The 18,557-nt window shown below is 29.2% G+C and overlaps 4 protein-coding genes and 2 pseudogenes across 6 annotated transcripts, besides 6 other annotated features; 4 read left to right on the top strand and 2 right to left on the bottom strand.

Moving 5' to 3' along the window:
- Positions 1 to 2,993: part of a mobile genetic element that runs on past the window's edge.
- TVAGG3_0723510 lies at positions 4 to 1,578 on the top strand (annotated as a pseudogene). The gene has a single exon. A coding segment is annotated over exon 1 (1,575 nt).
- TVAGG3_0723500 lies at positions 1,609 to 2,076 on the top strand (annotated as a pseudogene). The gene has a single exon. A coding segment is annotated over exon 1 (468 nt).
- Positions 2,994 to 3,356: 363 nt separating the features above from the next.
- Positions 3,357 to 3,767: a mobile genetic element.
- A 423-nt stretch (positions 3,768 to 4,190) lies between these two features.
- Positions 4,191 to 4,235: a mobile genetic element.
- Position 4,236: 1 nt separating this feature from the next.
- Positions 4,237 to 5,167: a mobile genetic element.
- A 17-nt stretch (positions 5,168 to 5,184) lies between these two features.
- Positions 5,185 to 5,229: a mobile genetic element.
- A 55-nt stretch (positions 5,230 to 5,284) lies between these two features.
- On the bottom strand, positions 5,285 to 6,184 carry TVAGG3_0723440 (guanylate cyclase protein; the record flags this gene model as incomplete). The annotated part of the gene is made up of 1 exon (XM_001308308.1): positions 5,285 to 6,184. The coding sequence occupies one exon, from the start codon at positions 6,182 to 6,184 to the stop codon at positions 5,285 to 5,287; it is 900 nt and encodes a 299-aa protein (XP_001308309.1).
- A 1,654-nt stretch (positions 6,185 to 7,838) lies between these two features.
- Positions 7,839 to 8,490: a mobile genetic element.
- Positions 8,491 to 15,431: 6,941 nt separating this feature from the next.
- TVAGG3_0723420 (uncharacterized protein) lies at positions 15,432 to 16,007 on the top strand (the record flags this gene model as incomplete). Its single annotated transcript, XM_001308307.1, has 1 exon — positions 15,432 to 16,007. One exon carries the CDS (start codon positions 15,432 to 15,434, stop codon positions 16,005 to 16,007), a length of 576 nt encoding a protein of 191 aa, XP_001308308.1.
- A 144-nt stretch (positions 16,008 to 16,151) lies between these two features.
- Positions 16,152 to 16,628, top strand: TVAGG3_0723410 (uncharacterized protein; the record flags this gene model as incomplete). The annotated part of the gene is made up of 1 exon (XM_001308306.1): positions 16,152 to 16,628. One exon carries the CDS (start codon positions 16,152 to 16,154, stop codon positions 16,626 to 16,628), a length of 477 nt encoding a protein of 158 aa, XP_001308307.1.
- A 169-nt stretch (positions 16,629 to 16,797) lies between these two features.
- On the bottom strand, positions 16,798 to 17,361 carry TVAGG3_0723400 (uncharacterized protein; the record flags this gene model as incomplete). The annotated part of the gene is made up of 1 exon (XM_001308305.1): positions 16,919 to 17,356. The coding sequence occupies one exon, from the start codon at positions 17,354 to 17,356 to the stop codon at positions 16,919 to 16,921; it is 438 nt and encodes a 145-aa protein (XP_001308306.1).
- Between the last annotated feature and the right edge of the window lie 1,196 nt (positions 17,362 to 18,557).

Raw genomic sequence — 18,557 nt, 5'->3', positions numbered from 1 at the left:
TACATGCAGAACGAACAGCTAAACGAATTTACTCCAGCAGAGCATATTCATCAGATTCGCTCATATTTCGATATCATAGACAATGCAGTTCAAATTGGTGACACTAATAGAAAATATTCTGACGCAAAGATTCCATCGCAACCTGGAACTGCTAAAGATAACACATGGGTAACATTCAATCTCTTACCTCTCCTGGTGAAAATATGTTGGACTCTTTACAATACATTCATTACGTATAAAATGGAAGTCAATTTATTGCAGATAAAGAAATTGGTTCAGGTTCCAATAAAACAAACCCACCAGGATTTTGGATTGGTTTCGATGACGCTTTCTATGCAGTTGCTGGATATCAAATCCTTGCAAATGGTCGTATCGTATATTCTCAAGACAACGCAAGAGAAGAAGCATATATAACTTCAAACTCACAAACTACCGAACAAATAAAGAAAGTAGATGTTTTCTCAAAGACTCGACATGAAGATGTATGGAGTCATTCGGGAACATGCAGAACAGGACAAATTGTTAGTGGTCCAATTACAGCAGGAAAATCATTTGATTTTAAGCTTCGTTTAAGAATTCCTGTTAGAAGATTCCTTCCATTAGAAGCTATAAGATTTATTCCTGCATTTGTTGGTAACATTCAGCTTAAAGTAAAGTTCAGTAGCGACGCATTACAATGCACATCTATATCTGTAAATGATATCATTGCTTTCAATCCAACTCTTAAAGTTGCATTTGCTTCAGATTCAAATCCACCGACAAATAAATTTGTTCCATGGAATGAACCATTCACTATGATAACGAAGGCAGTAGAAGCTAGTGGAACAGTTACTATTACAACTGTAACCCAGCAACTATTTCGAACAAAGATGGATTTTAATGAATGTTTCATTCATCCAAAGTCATTCTCTTTAGACCCTAACATTTATACAAAACTTGTAGAACATTATACAAACGAGGCTTTATGTTTTCCTGTTAAAGTTATGGATTGGATTCCTATGGACGGTTCATTCTCAAAGAATACAGATAGTTCAAGTGCAACATTTACAGCAGCTTATACGCCTAATTAATGTTAAAAGTATTTGGGCACTATTTAGAAAGAAAGACAACTATTATGTTAATTTTTGAGAACCCTAAGTTTAAATATCTTCAGCTTTCCATGGGAGCTTATGGAAATATACCTGCAGAACCTGAAAAATCATATGGACCTGTATTTTATGAAATGGTTGCGAACGCTTGCAATACAAACAATGATATGATTGGATTTAATGAAGATGTTATGAGTCATTGGTGGATGATGGTAGTGTGGAACATAAATGGGATAGCTATGACAACACACATTTCTTATGTGGTTTTCCAACAGAAGTGGACTTTTGCTTCCAGCAAGGTCAAACATCTACTGCTCCAATAACATACAAATTGACTGTTAAAGGACCTATTGAACTAGCAACTGAAAATGTACCAAAGCCACTTATTGGATTTATGAGGGATTGTTGCTTTGCCATTCAGGTGCGTGCTAATGGCATCCCAATAAGATTAGATGACTATAACTTAGCTACGGACGACAGTGAGGAATAAAGGATGAACGTTTATTTTTAAAGCTTATAAATGAGTTCTTCATCAAGCTCTCGTGAACCTTCACCATCTATGAAACAAACTTTACCAAACGATATGGAGCACCTATTGAATATTTCTTACGAGCTGCACAATGGCAAAGAGCAGTCTCACCAAGGTTAGGTGTTCCACCAGCTCCTGTCAAAAAATAGCATTTGGTCAAGTCCTTATATAAAAATATGGTCTCCCACTAGGTTTCTAGCTACAGCAGGAGCAGTAATGATGTTGAAAAGAAATAAAGCAAATGTTGTAAATAATACTGAAGTAGCTGAAGTTAAACAAACTCCAACACCTTCGCCAAAACCAACGTCAAAACCAACGCCTTCACAAGCAAAACCTTCAATGACTCCTGAACCTATGGAATTACAAACTCCTGTTCAAAAGTCAACTCCAAAACCGACTCCAATATTTAAACCAGAACCTACACCACAAATAAATCGTAAAACTCCTGCGTTTCCTTACTGAAAAAAATAACGTTATTTTTATTTAATATTAAAATTTTTATTTGATTGAAATGACAAATAAAGTCACTGAAGCAATGAAACAAAAGTTTTTGGTAGAATACATTAAATCAGGAATTATTCCAGAAGGTTTTTACATTCATACTATGAAGGATGGTAGAGTTCAGTTTAGAAAGATAAAGCAACCATTAGATAAAGAAGGAATTTTGAGAAAGATTAAACTTCATGAGGACAACATTGCTGAACTTAAGAAGAAGTTAGAAGAGTTGGAGAAAGGAAGAGAGTTATAAAGCAATGAATTCAACAGGGTGAAAAAAGAGGTGAGATCTCACCACTTCACCTAAATTTATTTTTGTGCTATGTTTTCATACGTGTGAGGGTGGTGATATCATTTATTTTTTATTTTATTTTTAAAATTATTTTTATTTTATTTGGATGTAATGACAGAACAAAAGCAACTCATACAAATCAAAACATATAACAAACATACATTTAAACATTTATTCTTCCTTCCTGAGCATAACATGTTCTTTCAAATACATCCGAGACCAGTTGACTTTTCATTGACTGTTTATAAAGATAGAAATAGTTATATCATTAAACCATACGATGACGAAGGTAAGTTATGTAAATTGTACGTTAAGAAGTTAGAGAAAGTTTATGGCTTCAAGTATGACTACAATAGGGTTAACACTGATGATGAAGATATTGAGGAAAATTTATGAGAACATTAGTGAAGTTGTTAGTGAGAACGATAGTGAGGTGAAATTGTTGGCGGCTTTGTAAATATTTAAGGTTAAGTTATTTTTTGCGTTCATGTTGTAAAATATACGTTAATGGTTTTGTAAAGTGTCAAATTCACAAGTATTGGGTAAGGTGGAACGCAGTGCCACCATACCCAAGACTTGTATACTAACTAAAATAATGAAATTGCGAGAACGATTATTGTAAAGTTGTACGATAGAGACTTTACAAAATACAAAACTAAAAAGTTTGTTGTGCATGAAAATTTGGTTCACTTCACTTCTGACAAAAGTGACAAGTTTACATGGCAAAAATATATAGGGTATTTTTTTAAAAAAGTAGTTATCTCTATATATAAAAATAAAACTTTTGATATATTTGAGTAAATGATTTATTAATTTATTTATTTATTTTTTTTAAATCAAATCATATAAATATATATATATATAATAGTGAAATAGAACAAGAGATAATTATTGATGATTAAATTGTAGACGAGGATAAAAGTTTAGATAAATTAATAAAATTAGTGTGGAATCAGACAAATTTCGGGTTGTTTGGGAAGGAATTGTTGGCTATGATGTACTGATTCATGATCAGTACATCATAGCCAACAATTCCTTATACAAAGTTCAAAAACTTGGGTGCAATCAGAACTGATTGCACCCAAGTTTTTGAACTTTGTATAAGGAATGAAAGGGTAAGAGGTATACATTATGAATATATACCTCTTACCCTTCCATTCCCTCTCTGACAGCGGGAAACTTTGTCTGAATGTTAAACTATTCAGACAAAGTTCCCCGCTGTTTGCGAAGGAATTGTTGGCTATGATGTACTGATTCATGATCAGTACATCATAGCCAACAATTCCTTATACAAAGTTCAAAAACTTGGGTGCAATCAGTTCTGATTGCACCCAAGTTTTTGAACTTTCCATTAACAATTGTTCAATCACATTTATACAACCCAAATCTATACCAATCATACTCTTATTCATACATCATATTTTAAAAACTTTTTTGCAATATGATGTTATTGCAACAAATTTTTTTCTTTTCTACTTCCAATTAGCACCTTAAAAACATTAGACACAATCACTGGCTCATATGCTCCTATTCTGAATCTAACACTATGCAAATTTATACAATTTCTCCACAAATCTTACATTCATTTTAATTTCAACGACCATTATTACCACTAAGAATCTTACCTTCCCCTACAAAATCTAACTATCTATCAATTTAAAAAATGTTACAAAATATTAAATGAATTTTTTTCTATACGTAATTTAAAGTTCTTAAACTCTCAGCATCAGAATATCCTTACATAGCTTAGCTATATATCGTATTACTTTATGAATAAAAAAATTATTTAAATTATAATAAAATGTTTATTCGTATTTTTACTTTATTTTTAGTTACGAGGCTGTATTTCGAACTCAGGATTTGGGTTTAAGTCCTTTGTCCATTTAGGACCCTGGTCCCAAATTGATTTTGGAGTAGGTTTTCCACCGAAAAGATCTTTAAGAGCTGTATGAACCCATACTGTGTTGTATTCTTCTATTGCGTGAGGTAAAAATTCTCTTATTTCGATAAAATCTGGGCGAGCCGAAAAGATTGTTTGCCAAAAACGTTCTCTATTTTACCATTTAACTGTGGTGTGTAAGGTTCTGTCCGATGGTGTTGAATGCCATTTACTTGAAGAACGTTTTTGAAGTCCTTTCCTGTAAATTCGCATCCATTATCTGTCAAAAGTTCGTATGGAATAATTTTGATAGAGTCGATAGCATTTTGTAAAGCTTTTGAAGTTGATTTCATTGTTTTATCGGGAAGAATTTCGTAATAAATACAAAAACGAGATCTGTCATCGATAAAGGCAATTAAATGATAAGTATGCTTGGTACCATTTGTCTCTTCTTTGAAGCTTTTTAAATCAGTATGCCATTGCTGATTTACGTATTGGGAAACATACTGATTTGGATGTTCATCAATTTTTTCTGGATCTCGCCGAAATTTGAAAAGATTCTCTTTTTCGTATAATTTAAGCATATCGTGAAATGAAACTGTGTCATCATGTATGTAACTCTCTAAAACTTTTTTATAACCTAGATTGTACTTAGCTTTTATTTCGTGAATGGTTGGTAACAAATCTGTTCTAAGAGGAGTTTCTGGTCTTCCGAGCTTTTTTGGATTTAAACCAAGTTCTTGCCATTTTAATAATAATTTTTTTCTACCTATGTGCAAATCTTTTGCAACCTGGTCTGCTGTCTTTTTGCCAATAGAATATTCAAGATATGCCGTAATATAAATCTGATTTTCATTTGGCAGATCCACTTCTTGTCTTTCCATTTTTTTGAATCAATTTATACAAATAAACTTATAAAACACAAAATTATTATTTTATAATATAATTCTTAGATAATACATCCGATATGTAAAGTGTCAAAAATGAAGTGAACCGAATTTTCATGCATTACACAAAACTAAAAAGTTGATATCCAAGACAATTGAAGTAATTGAGAAAGACATCATTAGTGAGTTACGCCATATATGATAGAAAGGAATGTACCAGATACTGTAACAAACGTATCCCATGATGAAAAGATGAATTAAATTTAATAAAACAAAATACCATGGATCAAAGAATGTAAAGATAGCAGAAATCACTGAAAACACTGTATTAACAACTATATAAAGTGCAATTCCGATTGTTTGGAATGATGGGAATAACAAATTACTTAACACAACACTTCTTGATCTTAGCATTGTATTAAGAAGGAATATAGCACTTAATACAATGCATGATAATGAACCACCTATTATTTCTGCAATATAGTTGATTGAAAAACCGAATTTCAAGCCCGTGATTCCATGATTGAGTACAAATGCACTTGGAATGATGAAAATAGGATCAATAATATCAATGATTATTGATGATATGTAAAGAAATGGCTCTGAAATTGTATAATACTTGTTATTGTAAACAATCATTGAAATTATCCAGCAAATGGAAACTGCAGCAACAACAACGCATAGTATTAAGAATGCATCATTGAATTTGGTATATGTATGAGGAGTGTTAATCGTGAACGCCGATATTATTCCATTATAAAGCGAATGATACTTTTCTGAGACTCTTTCAAAGATTGGAGTGTATATCCAAAGACCTACAGAGAGTAATTGCAATGAAAAGTAAAACATTACAATATTCATTATCCATTCTGGCATTTTTGTAAATTGTGAAATTTCATCGATTAATGGGAATATTCTATCTATGAAACTACCACGTCCATGAGCTAGATTTGAAACATACTCTTTGTTTTGGCTTACAGCCGAAACAGACTTAGAAACAGAGGATTCGGCCATGAATAATGAGATACGTTCAGAATTAATTTAAATCTATTGATAACTTGATTGAAAATAGAATATTTCAATGAAAATATTTAGATATTAGTTTCTAATGATTTCTAATAGATTGATCGAAATTGAATCCTTTCAAAACATGCTATCAAATTAAATTGAATTTAATTGGGAAATGTTGAACCATATTGAGTAATGAATGAATTGCAATGCTGTTATTAATTTATTGAAAAAGAATAATCAATTGAGAGGAAGTTTACATATCTACTTATTAATACGAGTAATTATATGTATTAGATAATATTATTAAAAAATTGATAAGAAATTTAAAAGCGTCTAAAAATCTAATTCAATTGAAAGGCCTCAAAAAATTCAGAATATTCTTTTGAAAAATCATTTACATTTCTTTCAAAAGATTGATATCTTACTGAAATGAAAAATTATCTACGCCGATATTTACCAATTAAGACTGCCATATGATTCTTCTTCAGACTGAGCGAATCGGAGTTTGAACTTTAACGTTTTTACTGGTTAACCAATACTGATTCGGATTTTCATTGCCAAAATAAAGTTCAATATTATAATGTGAAATTTATAACATTATATTTTTAATTGTTCTAATTTGAGGTCAATTGAAATATATTTGAATTGAAATGTTGATAAACAATAGGTTCATACTTTTAATACTATGCTTATGCTCTTTTACTGAAAAAGTAACGATGCGAAATCAATTTATTGACAGATTCAAAACAGTATATTATAATGTATATTATTAATTTACAATGTAAAAATTTAAAATCATTATTTTTCTCTCAAATCTCCTACTTCAAATTACAGTCTATTTTTCCTATTAGCATGTGGTATATCGCAAAAAAAATAGAAGTTACTTAACTTTTTTAAGCAATATTATTATATTTCATTTATTGATATTAAAATATTCATTTTTCCATAGTATTATGATTGTATTTCAGATATTTACTATATATTACATTAATTGATAATCGTTAATTATACTATTAAGCCGTTTTCACAAATTCGTATTGATTGTTCTCGTAACTTATAACTATCATTGCTAATATTATTTCTCTGCTAATCTTTATTCATGATGACTGTGGATTCAAAATCTTTCTCCTCTATTCTGATTGGAACTCATTAGATTCGAGGTTCTTTTGAAATATTTCTATGTATCTAACCACCTACTTAATCATACTAAGTTTCTGCTTAATTCTTTAAGGAGGACGATAAAACCCTGAGAAGTTTACATCGTTATTAAGGGTGCACCCGTATGTACGTTTATTTGAGAGGAGGAGGATTACCCTCTCAATTTTGAGGGATTCGTTAGTTTATTTTCTCGATGAATATGCAATAAAATTTGATTTTTACCTTATCAATATACTTCATATAATATACACATGTTCATGTAAAAACTTTTTTCCAAAATCCTCAGGAATTAAGGGATTTTTGAATTTTAAGAATTTTTTTCGAATTTTTTCGAAAAAAAAATATTTTCAGAACAGCCGTAACGGCTAAGATTTAGGAACAATGTTAAGTATCAAAAAGAAAGGAGGTCTGATATAGACAACATATATCGTTGAAGGTTGAAAAAATCTCTAATATTTGAGCCCAAAATTTCAAATTTTAATTTTTTGAAAAAAGAGGCCACCCGTATGTACGTCTATTTGAGAGGAGGAGGATTATATTTTTGAAAGGGTGAAACATTATGAATATGTTAATTATATAATAATATGTATTATTATAAAAAAGAAAAAATAAAGCACGTTAAAATTTTTCTTTCTTGATTTTTTACAAAATCTACTTAGAATTATGCAAAATATGACTAAATAATTATAAATTTCAAGTTAAATTTTAATTTTGATAAATAATTTAAATTTCAAAATATCAAGTTCAGTTCGACTATGTATGTAGTAATTCCTCAATAAAGTGCCAAAACCCTATTAAAATATATGAACATTTTCAAAATTTTAATGTTTTTATTTAAAAATTTGATGGAATATGAGCTTCAAACAATTATTATGTAAATAAAAATAATTAAATATATGTATTTATTCGTATTACAACCGTAGTAAGTCGATTCTTCCTTTCTTCTACTGAGGTTTGAATTTGATTTCGAATTGTAAAGAGATTCAAAGGGAAAATACTAGCGGATAAAAACTACCTCCATGAAAGGGTCAGAATGGAGTCAAGTTGTATTTTTTGATATTTTTTGCTTTTCGAGCCTAAATAGGTAGCCAAGATAATGCCTAAAAATAAGGTTCTAAATTCTGAAGTTTACATGATCCTCTCGTGTGCACTCTTAAAAATTGAATTTGATTTTTGCTAATTCGTATAATGATGCTATTAGCCACACTGTTGAGAATACTCAACATGAACCACCATTTTTCTTTGTTTCTAACTTGATTTGCAATCTATTTCTCATCCTAGTCGAGCGTTTCCGTAATAGAATTATAAACGCAGGATTATCATAATTCTTTCATTGAAGTTGTTTAAATGGTGCTAGATATGCTTGCCAATATTCTTTTCTTTCATCTATTTGGGCTTCACTCGATTTTTGATGTACATTTTCATTCATCTATCGGCGCGTAGCGCCGCTAGATGATATATCTATATAATATTAATCACTTTCATTTAAATTTATTTGTATAAACTCATTTCCTATAATCATAATAGATTTATTTTGACGAAGTTGGCTAGGCTTGCCCATCGGGCAAGCCTAGCCAACTGAGTCCCGAAATTATATTATATCAAATTTGATTTCTTACCTAAAGAATTGTTGCATGTTTATACATTCACCCTACAGTTTATTACACTTTATTTAATTCATTCTAACAAAAAGCTTCATGACATGCTTGTCATTAATGTTAAACTAATTCAAAATTAAACTATATCATTATATAAGACGAGACTTTTCATTAATTTTGAATTAAATTCAGATGAGCACAAGTGCACCTTTAAGATTTTTGAACATTGACAATTTGTAAACTATTGAAAATTATATTTGTATGAAGAAGAAAAAGAAGAAAATCTCGGGAAAAGAAGAAGAGATGCTTGTTTACATTTCACAAGCCCTTCAATCGATACATGGAATAGATTCTATAATCCTGCAGCTTATGATAAATTTGTTAATACAAGTCAAACAGTCACAGAAAGTAGCAGTGTCTTTGTTGATTACGTTCTTTTTGAATATTTTAATCTACAAGGCGTTATCCGAATCTCTACACCAACTGATAATACAAAAGTTCTTGTTTCAACTTCATCTTTCTTTAAATGTTCCTCTGAAGTTCATGGAGGATCCATATTTCTTTCATCATCAGGATCATTTGCTCAATACAAAGTCTGTAGTTATGAATCTAAGACAACAGGATCATTTGTACTAGGATCTCATTCATATATTGCAGTAACAAAAGATGATAACCACAAGAATTTTGTTATTGAATCATCATTCACTCAAAATACAGGTAATGAAGCTGTTTTATGGCATCGTTATGGATCTCTTCTATTTTCATCAATAAATATCTCTGATTCAAAACTATATCAAAATGCAGCATTTGTTAGTTTTGAACCATTTTCTCTCTCAACAACAAATTTTAGTAATTTCGATAATATTTCATCAGATAGACAATGTTGTTTTTTTCATACTTATGGAATACATAATTTCTATTTTTGTAATGTTATTGATAACAAAGTTTTAGAAAAAGTTAAAGGGATTTTCTCTCTTTCTAATTATGTTACACTTTCAGTAAATCAATGTTTCTTCAAAGGAAACAAAGCTTCTAAATTATTTTATATTTATTCAGGATCACCATCACCTACTGCAAAAGAATGCCATTTTGAAGATAATACATTCGAAACGAATGAAAATTATATTACGAAATCAAAGTCAATGACAGAAATCATTCTTCCTGATTTATATTCTTCATTTTTATGCGAAATTAAAATTAGAAATAAAAAAGATTCTATCCACATTCCAAATATTTCGTTTTCTAATTTATTTTCTGATAAACCTTCAATTCCCCATAAACATAAAAAATAGTATACGTTTGAGTTCTTTCTAACATTTGGGAAAAGCCTAACATTTATATTATATTAGAGAATAAACATAAAAAATAATATAATTCTTTTTCATTCAAAATTCTGAAACCTGAAAAAAAATATATTACCACTTTTTCATAGGATTTGTAAAAAAAGTGAGTTAAAAAAGAGACTTTTTATTCTAAAATAAAAGATAATATAGAATTTCAGGCTGCGAAATAGGCAAGTGGAAGAGTGTATAGTTGGCCCAAGTTGGAAAATCGGGCGAATCTAGGATAATATTTATGAAATACAATCCGAATAAGCTTCAATCGGATAAATCTCGGTTGGTACGATGGAGAGATGAGGCTGGATGCTTTCCTAGCTTGTTGTAATAGGAAATTTTAATTCCGAGTTAAGATAATGATCACCAAACCATGAAATTCTAAAAGCGGTTTGATCGTTATTGGTTTTTTTAAAAAATGTATTTTTACTAATAAGAGAATTATAAATATAAGTAGTGACGAGTTTTTTGAGAGGCTTCGCCTCTCAAAAAATAATTGATCAAATTAAATAAAGTGTTGGTATAACATGGTTATGCATGTTCCTGAATTTTGAAGGAAAAAGAATTCCAAAATATGGCGAAGCCGCGCGCCGATAGATGCGATATATAGAAGACTAAAAATATTTTTTCGTCGTCTTAAGGATGTCAATTCGGAAAATTGTTTTCATTTTAGGAGAATATAATTTTCCATTTGGAAAATTTAAAAAGTGAGACGCGCAGGATTCGAACTGTTTTAAAAGTTGATTTAAATGAATTTTAGTGTGGATTCTAAGGATAATATCATATTTAAAATAAGAATATACTAGTTTAAGTGGTATAATTTTTTCGATAAATTTGAGAGCATGTACGTTTAGGGCATCAAAAGTGTCAATTCGCTCAGCGAAAGCTGAGCTAGCTTCGTTCTCGAAAGAATAGGGAAGGAGTGAAAGAGAGTGATACAGATGTTGACACATTCATGTCATTTCAACAAATTTTGATCAAATTGAAATGCAATGAAATTCAATTCACTTCATATCCTTCAGTCAGTACATTGACATCCTTCTACATCACAATGATAACTCGTGCATCAATAGTTCTACAACTAACTCAGAAAAAACAAGATTATTACTTCCTGCTTACAGCTTTTAAAAAGTTTCGATGATAAAAATCACTCTACTCTCGTTTATCGACATATGGTGATAGTAGGTAAACATATTCTTATCGATATTAATAAAAATATTTGTACGAAAATCTTATCCAATTAGAGAGTTATTCATAAAGTATATGATAATTATAATTACTTTATCTTTGTTTTATCTTTGAATAAACAATTTAATTTAAATTGCATAATATTTTTTGGTTGAAAGACAGGAAACTTAGTTGAGTCTGTATTATTTTTATCGTTTAATTCATCGTATATGTGAGTGATCCAGATATTTAAGATATTTAGAAAAAAAATTATTAATTTGATTAACAAATTTTAATCAAAATAGCAAAAATCTATTTGATAGCTGTAAACAAACAATAATTTTTATTTCAAGCAAAATCACTTATTTTCATCTAAACGTATAAAATTGTCAATTTTATGAAAATAAATTGAAAATCTCATGAAATGTAAAGGAGAGTAATATTTTTCAATTTTCTTTTTTTCTTTGTCTCAAATATTTTCTGTTGGGAATTTTCTTGTTATCAAAAAATAATTTTAATATTTGTTTATTTCATTACATACAATAAAATTTTAAAAACTCTATTTCTTCTCAAGAAAATTTTTTCCTTCATATGAAGAAACATTTTGTTCTCCATTTGATGCTGAGTCTAAATCTCGATTTTTGAATTTTCTTCTTTCCAAATTTCTTTTTTCCAAATTAGAAGTTTAATTCAAATTTTCAATAGTTTATATATTTTCTCAAACCGTCTCAGATTTTCTCACTTTTTAGGGATTTTCTCTCAAAATATACAAAAATAGTAATATCAATACATGTGTCTAATATACTTTAAAACCATCGTGACAAAATTCAAAAACGAAGAGTTCTTCTCTCCAAATTTTTTTCAAAATCAAAAAAATGGGATACAAAAATATGTTTGGAAAATTCATTTTTAGCATTTTAGGAATTTTCTCACTTTTCTTCCAAATTGACATCCTTAGTCGTCTTTAATTAAATCAAATTAGCTATCTAAATTTCATATTTTCGTGACTTACTTTTGACCATTTTCGGTTGCAATTTTTAATCGTTTTTAAACTAATAGCATATATCAATTTGGGTTATATTATACTGTGGATTGATCCATTTAAATTTCCGAAAATTACATGATCAATTAATTTCAAAATTAAATCAGGTTCAAAATTCGATTCCAAGCGGTTTGTTTTGTTACAAATCGTATGAGATATCATAAGCAATTATAAAAACAAAGGCACAAAAAGTGACAAAAGACACTCACAAAAAATATTGAGAGGAGTTTTGCTATTTGCTTCACATTCTCCAAATTTGTGAACCAGACTTAGAATTCAAGCATGATATAACAACGTTGGTTTAATTTTGATATAGGGCAGATTCACATCTATAAATATTCATTAAATACCTTTTTATTTGGAAATAAATTTCAAATATTCTTCCCATTCTCAATATATTTCACTTACATCTTTCTATTATTAGGTACCTAAATTGATTGCATAAGGAAATTCTTCTAAGTCATACTCTTGCAAAATTGAAATTCAAAATTCATTGAAATAGTTCAAAATCGTTAATAAATAGATATTAATACATCTCAATCTACATATTATCTACTAATTTTTCTATTTTAATTTTCTGCCAAAAATTGAGACCAGCTGGACCACATTAGCCGCTTTTTGCCAAAATTGAGACTTCAGTCTTTAAAATCATCTAAAAAATCCAAATCAATAATAAAATTGTGCCTATAAATTTCCTCTCAATTAAAAAAAATTGAGACTTCTATCCCTAAATTCCTCTAAAAAATGTATAAGGTCGCCAAAAAAAGTGCGGAAATTAAAAACAGCAGTTTGAGTACTTTCTGAGAGTCTGTTTGTCAGAAAGTATACATTTGTAAACTTTCTGACACTAAAAATTTTTTGGTCCTTTCAAAGTTTTTGACAATGTCAAACAGTATACATCGGTGCTCTCAATTTTCCTCTCAAACGGCGGTTTTTTAAAAACGCTCATTTTTTCATCGACCTTATTTACAATAAAATTATGCATTTAATTTTTTTCTCAATTCATAATCGTCAAAGGTTTGAAAATATTCTTTATTTTGAAATCATACATCATTGATATCTGCTTATAATAACATACTTATACATCAATTAAATATATAAAAATCTCATAATTAACTTCGAAATGCTGGACTGCTTGTTACTAATCGATGTATGTTTCTCATAAAATAGTATTGAATAAGTAATAAGATACCAAAATAAAAGATAGATAAATGATAGCAATACCATTTTCATTCATCTAGCGGCGCTACGCGCCGCTAGATGATATATATAAGGTAGTCACAAAATCTAAGTAGTGGGGCTATCAAAAATTGTGGGGCATTACAAAGGCCTTTCTCTCAAAATTGAATGTCCTCACTACTTAGATTATGTTCAATTCAAAATAGTATCCCTTTAATTATTTGAATAGTTTACATTAAAAAGAATATTCAAAAATTGAAAACTTTACTTTAACTATTATAATAGTCATGAATAAATATCATTTCACCAAAAATTAAACCATTTTAAATTGAAAGGCATTCAAATGGGCATCTTTTTTGGGACTATGATATTTGCAATATGTATTAGATGTAATTACGAATCAACTTAAAAATAAGCCGGTACGCCAATTTTTAAATAATTTCTTGTAAAAAATAAGCAATTACTCTCCTTATTGGCTAAGAGATAAGACGGGTTATGATAATAATAATCAGTGTCCCAATAATTTTGGCTTGGTTCCCTGGCCATTGGAAATTTTGTAATAAATTTCAGCTTGCAGCAGATTTTTCGATGCGGATATGTTATAGAACTGATGGTTGTGGGCATTCCTGACATTGATTAAGTTTGTGCGGTCATATTAGTGATGTTCTTCTTCAAATCTTTTTATTCTAAACGTGCACTTATGATTTAATTAGATATTCAATAAGCACATAAAAATATATTTATATTTCAATAAGTTGACAATTTCATCAATAATTTAAGCTTTTCAGGAATAATTTTTTTTGATTTGGTTATAACCTACTGAATTATAGTTTGATAAATTGTTTTATTGTACTTCAATTGGTGATATATCTTAAAAACGTTATTTAATCTGTTTTAGACAATTTTCTCAAATATCTCATAAAAACATTCAAAAGTTTCGACTACTGAACATAAACTAATCTTTGCATGCAGAAAATTTGACTATTTATAATAAAAACAACCCACAATCTGGGAATTTATTGATTTTGTCAATTATCACGCAATCTAATGCCTTACCGAAGTGTATTCATTTCACAACAAATTCTTAATAAATTCTTTGCTTTCATTTGAAAAACCTCTAAAATCTCAAATTATTCTCTAAATTACTTCAATTTAGCTAAAAGTCTATCTTCTATTTTATATAATAATCACTTGCATTTAAATTTATTTGTATAAACTCATTTCCTATAATCATAATAGATTTATTTTGACGAAGTTGGCTAGGCTTGCCCATCGGGCAAGCCTAGCCAACTGAGTCCCGAAATTATATTATATCAAATTTGATTTCTTACCTAAAGAATTGTTGCATGTTTATACATTCACCCTACAGTTTATTACACTTTATTTAATTCATTCTAACAAAAAGCTTCATGACATGCTTGTCTGAAACATAAAGAATATTGCCCAATAAAATTTTGTAAACTATCCACTTTTTATGTGATAAAACTAAATGCACGATGATAATCATTATTTCACTATTTTGAAATTTTTATTGCTTTCTCACAATTTTTTCTGTCGTTTTTTCTTTTTTTAGAAAACTGATAGTCATGCTTACTATTTTATCAGTTCTGGCAATAAATATTAAAGGATATGATGTTGCTACAACACTAAATGATAATTCTCTTTCTAAAATCTCAATAGATTTATCACAAGTAAAAGATTTTGTATTCAATATCCGTTATCAAGAAAATATTCAATCAAATGGTTTACAACCTAAAAAACATCAAAAAGTTATGATCGTAAGGCCCTTAATTCATTCAAAAAATACTTTTTTGAAACTCAAAGCAATTAATAATGTTGAATATCCAGATTTCGATAACGAAATCGATATCAACAGGCCTGGAATAGCAGTGAAGAATGTAGTAAAGTCATTATCTTTCCACGCATCGGAAGATTCTCAAGAAATTTTAGAATTTAATATATTATCGAAATATATAGCAGATCAACATTCAATAATCACATCCACAGCCGGATCTAATGAAATTATTATGAAAGAAAGTAAAATAAAAAAGCATATTGTTAGTGATTCAAATCCAAGCGAAGTTCATAAACAACCAATGGATCCTCAGGTCACAAATCGTATCGAACTTATTAATACTGAAAAAATATTAACTAATATAAATAATTATTTATCAGATGAAGAATCAACAAATAAAGAGCAGAAAAATATATTTGAATGCATAGTAGATTTCTCGAATCCAAAACAAGTTTCATTTTTCAATATCGATAGGAAATCACAATCGGATACAAAGATTCCTGTTAAAGAAATTGTTATTGCAGGCGTAGTAGCTTATATTTGTATCCCTTGAATAATTGTTTTCATCATCAAGTGTGTCCATCCAAATCGATGCTACAGAGCAGGAATTGATTGTCAATTTTGTTATGAATGCAATTGCTGTGCTTGTTGTCAATGGTGTGACGAGCTTTGTGATGATTGCTGCATATTTTACGATATGATAAGTTGGTGCTCATCTTTTTGGTATAAGACATGCTGTTCACATTGCTGCAGTAAGGAGAAATGCAACAATTCTGAATCATGTGATTGCTGTGGAGAATTTCGATGGTATTTGCATTCTATGGAAAACTATGATGACCATAAATACAAACAATGGTGCTGCGCTAGGTTAAACAGATATTGCTTCCAGTGCTGCAAGGAATGTGATTCAGATATGTTACGTTGTTGCTGGATTTATGTTTTTATTCAAGGAATAGCATTCATTGCATTGGCGCCTTTTATTGCAATTTCTCTCTGCTGTCATACATGTTATCCTTGTGATGATGCAGAAGAACAATGGGAAAATGATACAGCAGCTATTATTGATTCAGAAGAATATGATCAATTATCAACAAGAAGAAAAATTGATGAAATTAGAAACAAAAAGACTTCTGAAGTTGTTGCACCAGTTGCAGAAACACCAATTAATGTATAACCATCTTAGTTTTTTTATTATTACTTCTTTTCATTGTTTGAAATCTAAACACATAACATCAAATTATATTAATATTACTAATTTTAGATCAAATTTAAGTCATATGATCTGAAGGAAATTAACTTCCTGTTTGAATTTAGTCCGATATAAATATATATTTAAATTATTATCTGATTATGCGGAATTTATGAAAATGTTAAAAGGAAGGAAAATAATTAATATTTTAGTAGAATCAAAAAATGGTGAATTAGTATATTGAATTTCATGATAACATTTTATTCAAAAGTATTTTAATGTTTCAAACAAAGCTGGACAACACCCGGTGTAGACGGTATCTCAACAAATGCTTGGTAAACCTTTGGCTGCTTTTGTTCTGGTATTTTGGCTTCCAATTCACTAACTTTAGCCTTAAGTTCTCTAATCATCTGCAAAATTTCTTCATTCTGTTGCTTCTTGGATTTTTTATGTTTTTTAGACGATTCATCTTTTATTTCATTAATTTGTTTTTCAATGTTGTCTAATCTACGATTTGTATCTTCGATCTGTTGTTGAGGTGACGAATCTAGTTGAGATAATGTATCAGTTTTAGTGCTTGTTTTATTCTTTTTTGGATGATTTTTCATCTGACGCCTTAATTCAGCAATATCCTCTTCTACTTGATTTACACCGTGTCTGATTTCATGGAGTTCGTTTTGTGCGTTTTCATTTTCACTTTGTACTGTTGACATAAAAAAAATAAATTTCGAAAACTGACAAATTTAATATTCATTAAAATAAATTTCATTATTATTTTAATTTCGAAAATATCAATTATGGATTCAAATCTATCAAAATGCACATTTTTAAATGTCCGCAAAAATCCATTCGAAAAAATCACCACAAGAAAATTCATCATAAACAAGAAAAGATGATGATATAACTTGACTGCATCGGGCTAAAATTGCTATTGTTCATGACACTGGTTTCTAACTTCCCGGTGGCAATGAATAGCTTAATTACTCGATGAGGATGAACTTTAAAATTTTTAACCACTAAGGTAGTTTTTGGGCTCCTTTTTTGATGAGCAAGGAATTAAATATATACTTAATGAAGATTACGCTATTCTATCTACTGGAAGTCAGCTAAATCTTTCAGAAGTTGTACTTCCGTCACTCATTAATGGAATCAAATTAACAAACATTTCAAAAAATGCATTCTTAGGCAGCCAACTTATTCACTCTGTATTTATATCTCGATTATAATCTTTCCGAAGTTAGGTTTGCCCTCGACTCAGAACTTGAAGAAATATCTGAAGGAGCCTTTTGGAGTTCATATAGCATTCAGCAAATAGTAATTCCTTCCTCAGTTCAAATAATTGGTTTTGCATGTTTCGAGTATACAAAAATTGTTGCATTCTGTTATTGTGGAAACTTATCATTCACTGATGGAAAAACAATTTTTAGAGGAAACTATGCATATACTCCTCCACAATATATTTTTGTTTCCAAAAACTATTCGTCCTCTATTTTAGGAGATGCAAAGAATACTGTTATTAATATTGATAGATGTGACGTTCCTCCAAATAATTTTTTGATTCGCTCTTGTAAAAACAATAATTTATATTTTATTCCTTTCAAGATGAATATCGTATCTCCTTTGATTATCTTTTATATGAACTAGTAAAAGTTTTTGTTTCTAAACAAGTATTGAGAACACTATGTTTTGAAATAATGATTTGGAAAATGATATATTCCTCCGAAATATATCATTTTATCCTTCTTCCAGTGTATATGAGTATCTAGGTTAGTTCAATATAAACATATGTATAAAAATTGAGTTTAATTAGCTTACAAATTGAATAATTTTTATATATTATCCAAGCATGATAGTTGATGTTTATTGTGAACATATTATTTCGGATATTTGAATAATTATTATAAAATAAAAAAC

Source organism: Trichomonas vaginalis, chromosome III (assembly GCF_026262505.1).
Source record: "Trichomonas vaginalis G3 chromosome III, whole genome shotgun sequence".
NCBI classification, from domain to species: domain Eukaryota; phylum Parabasalia; order Trichomonadida; family Trichomonadidae; genus Trichomonas; species Trichomonas vaginalis.
Note: the sequence above shows the minus strand (reverse complement) of the source record. Positions and strands in the feature narration are given on the sequence as shown.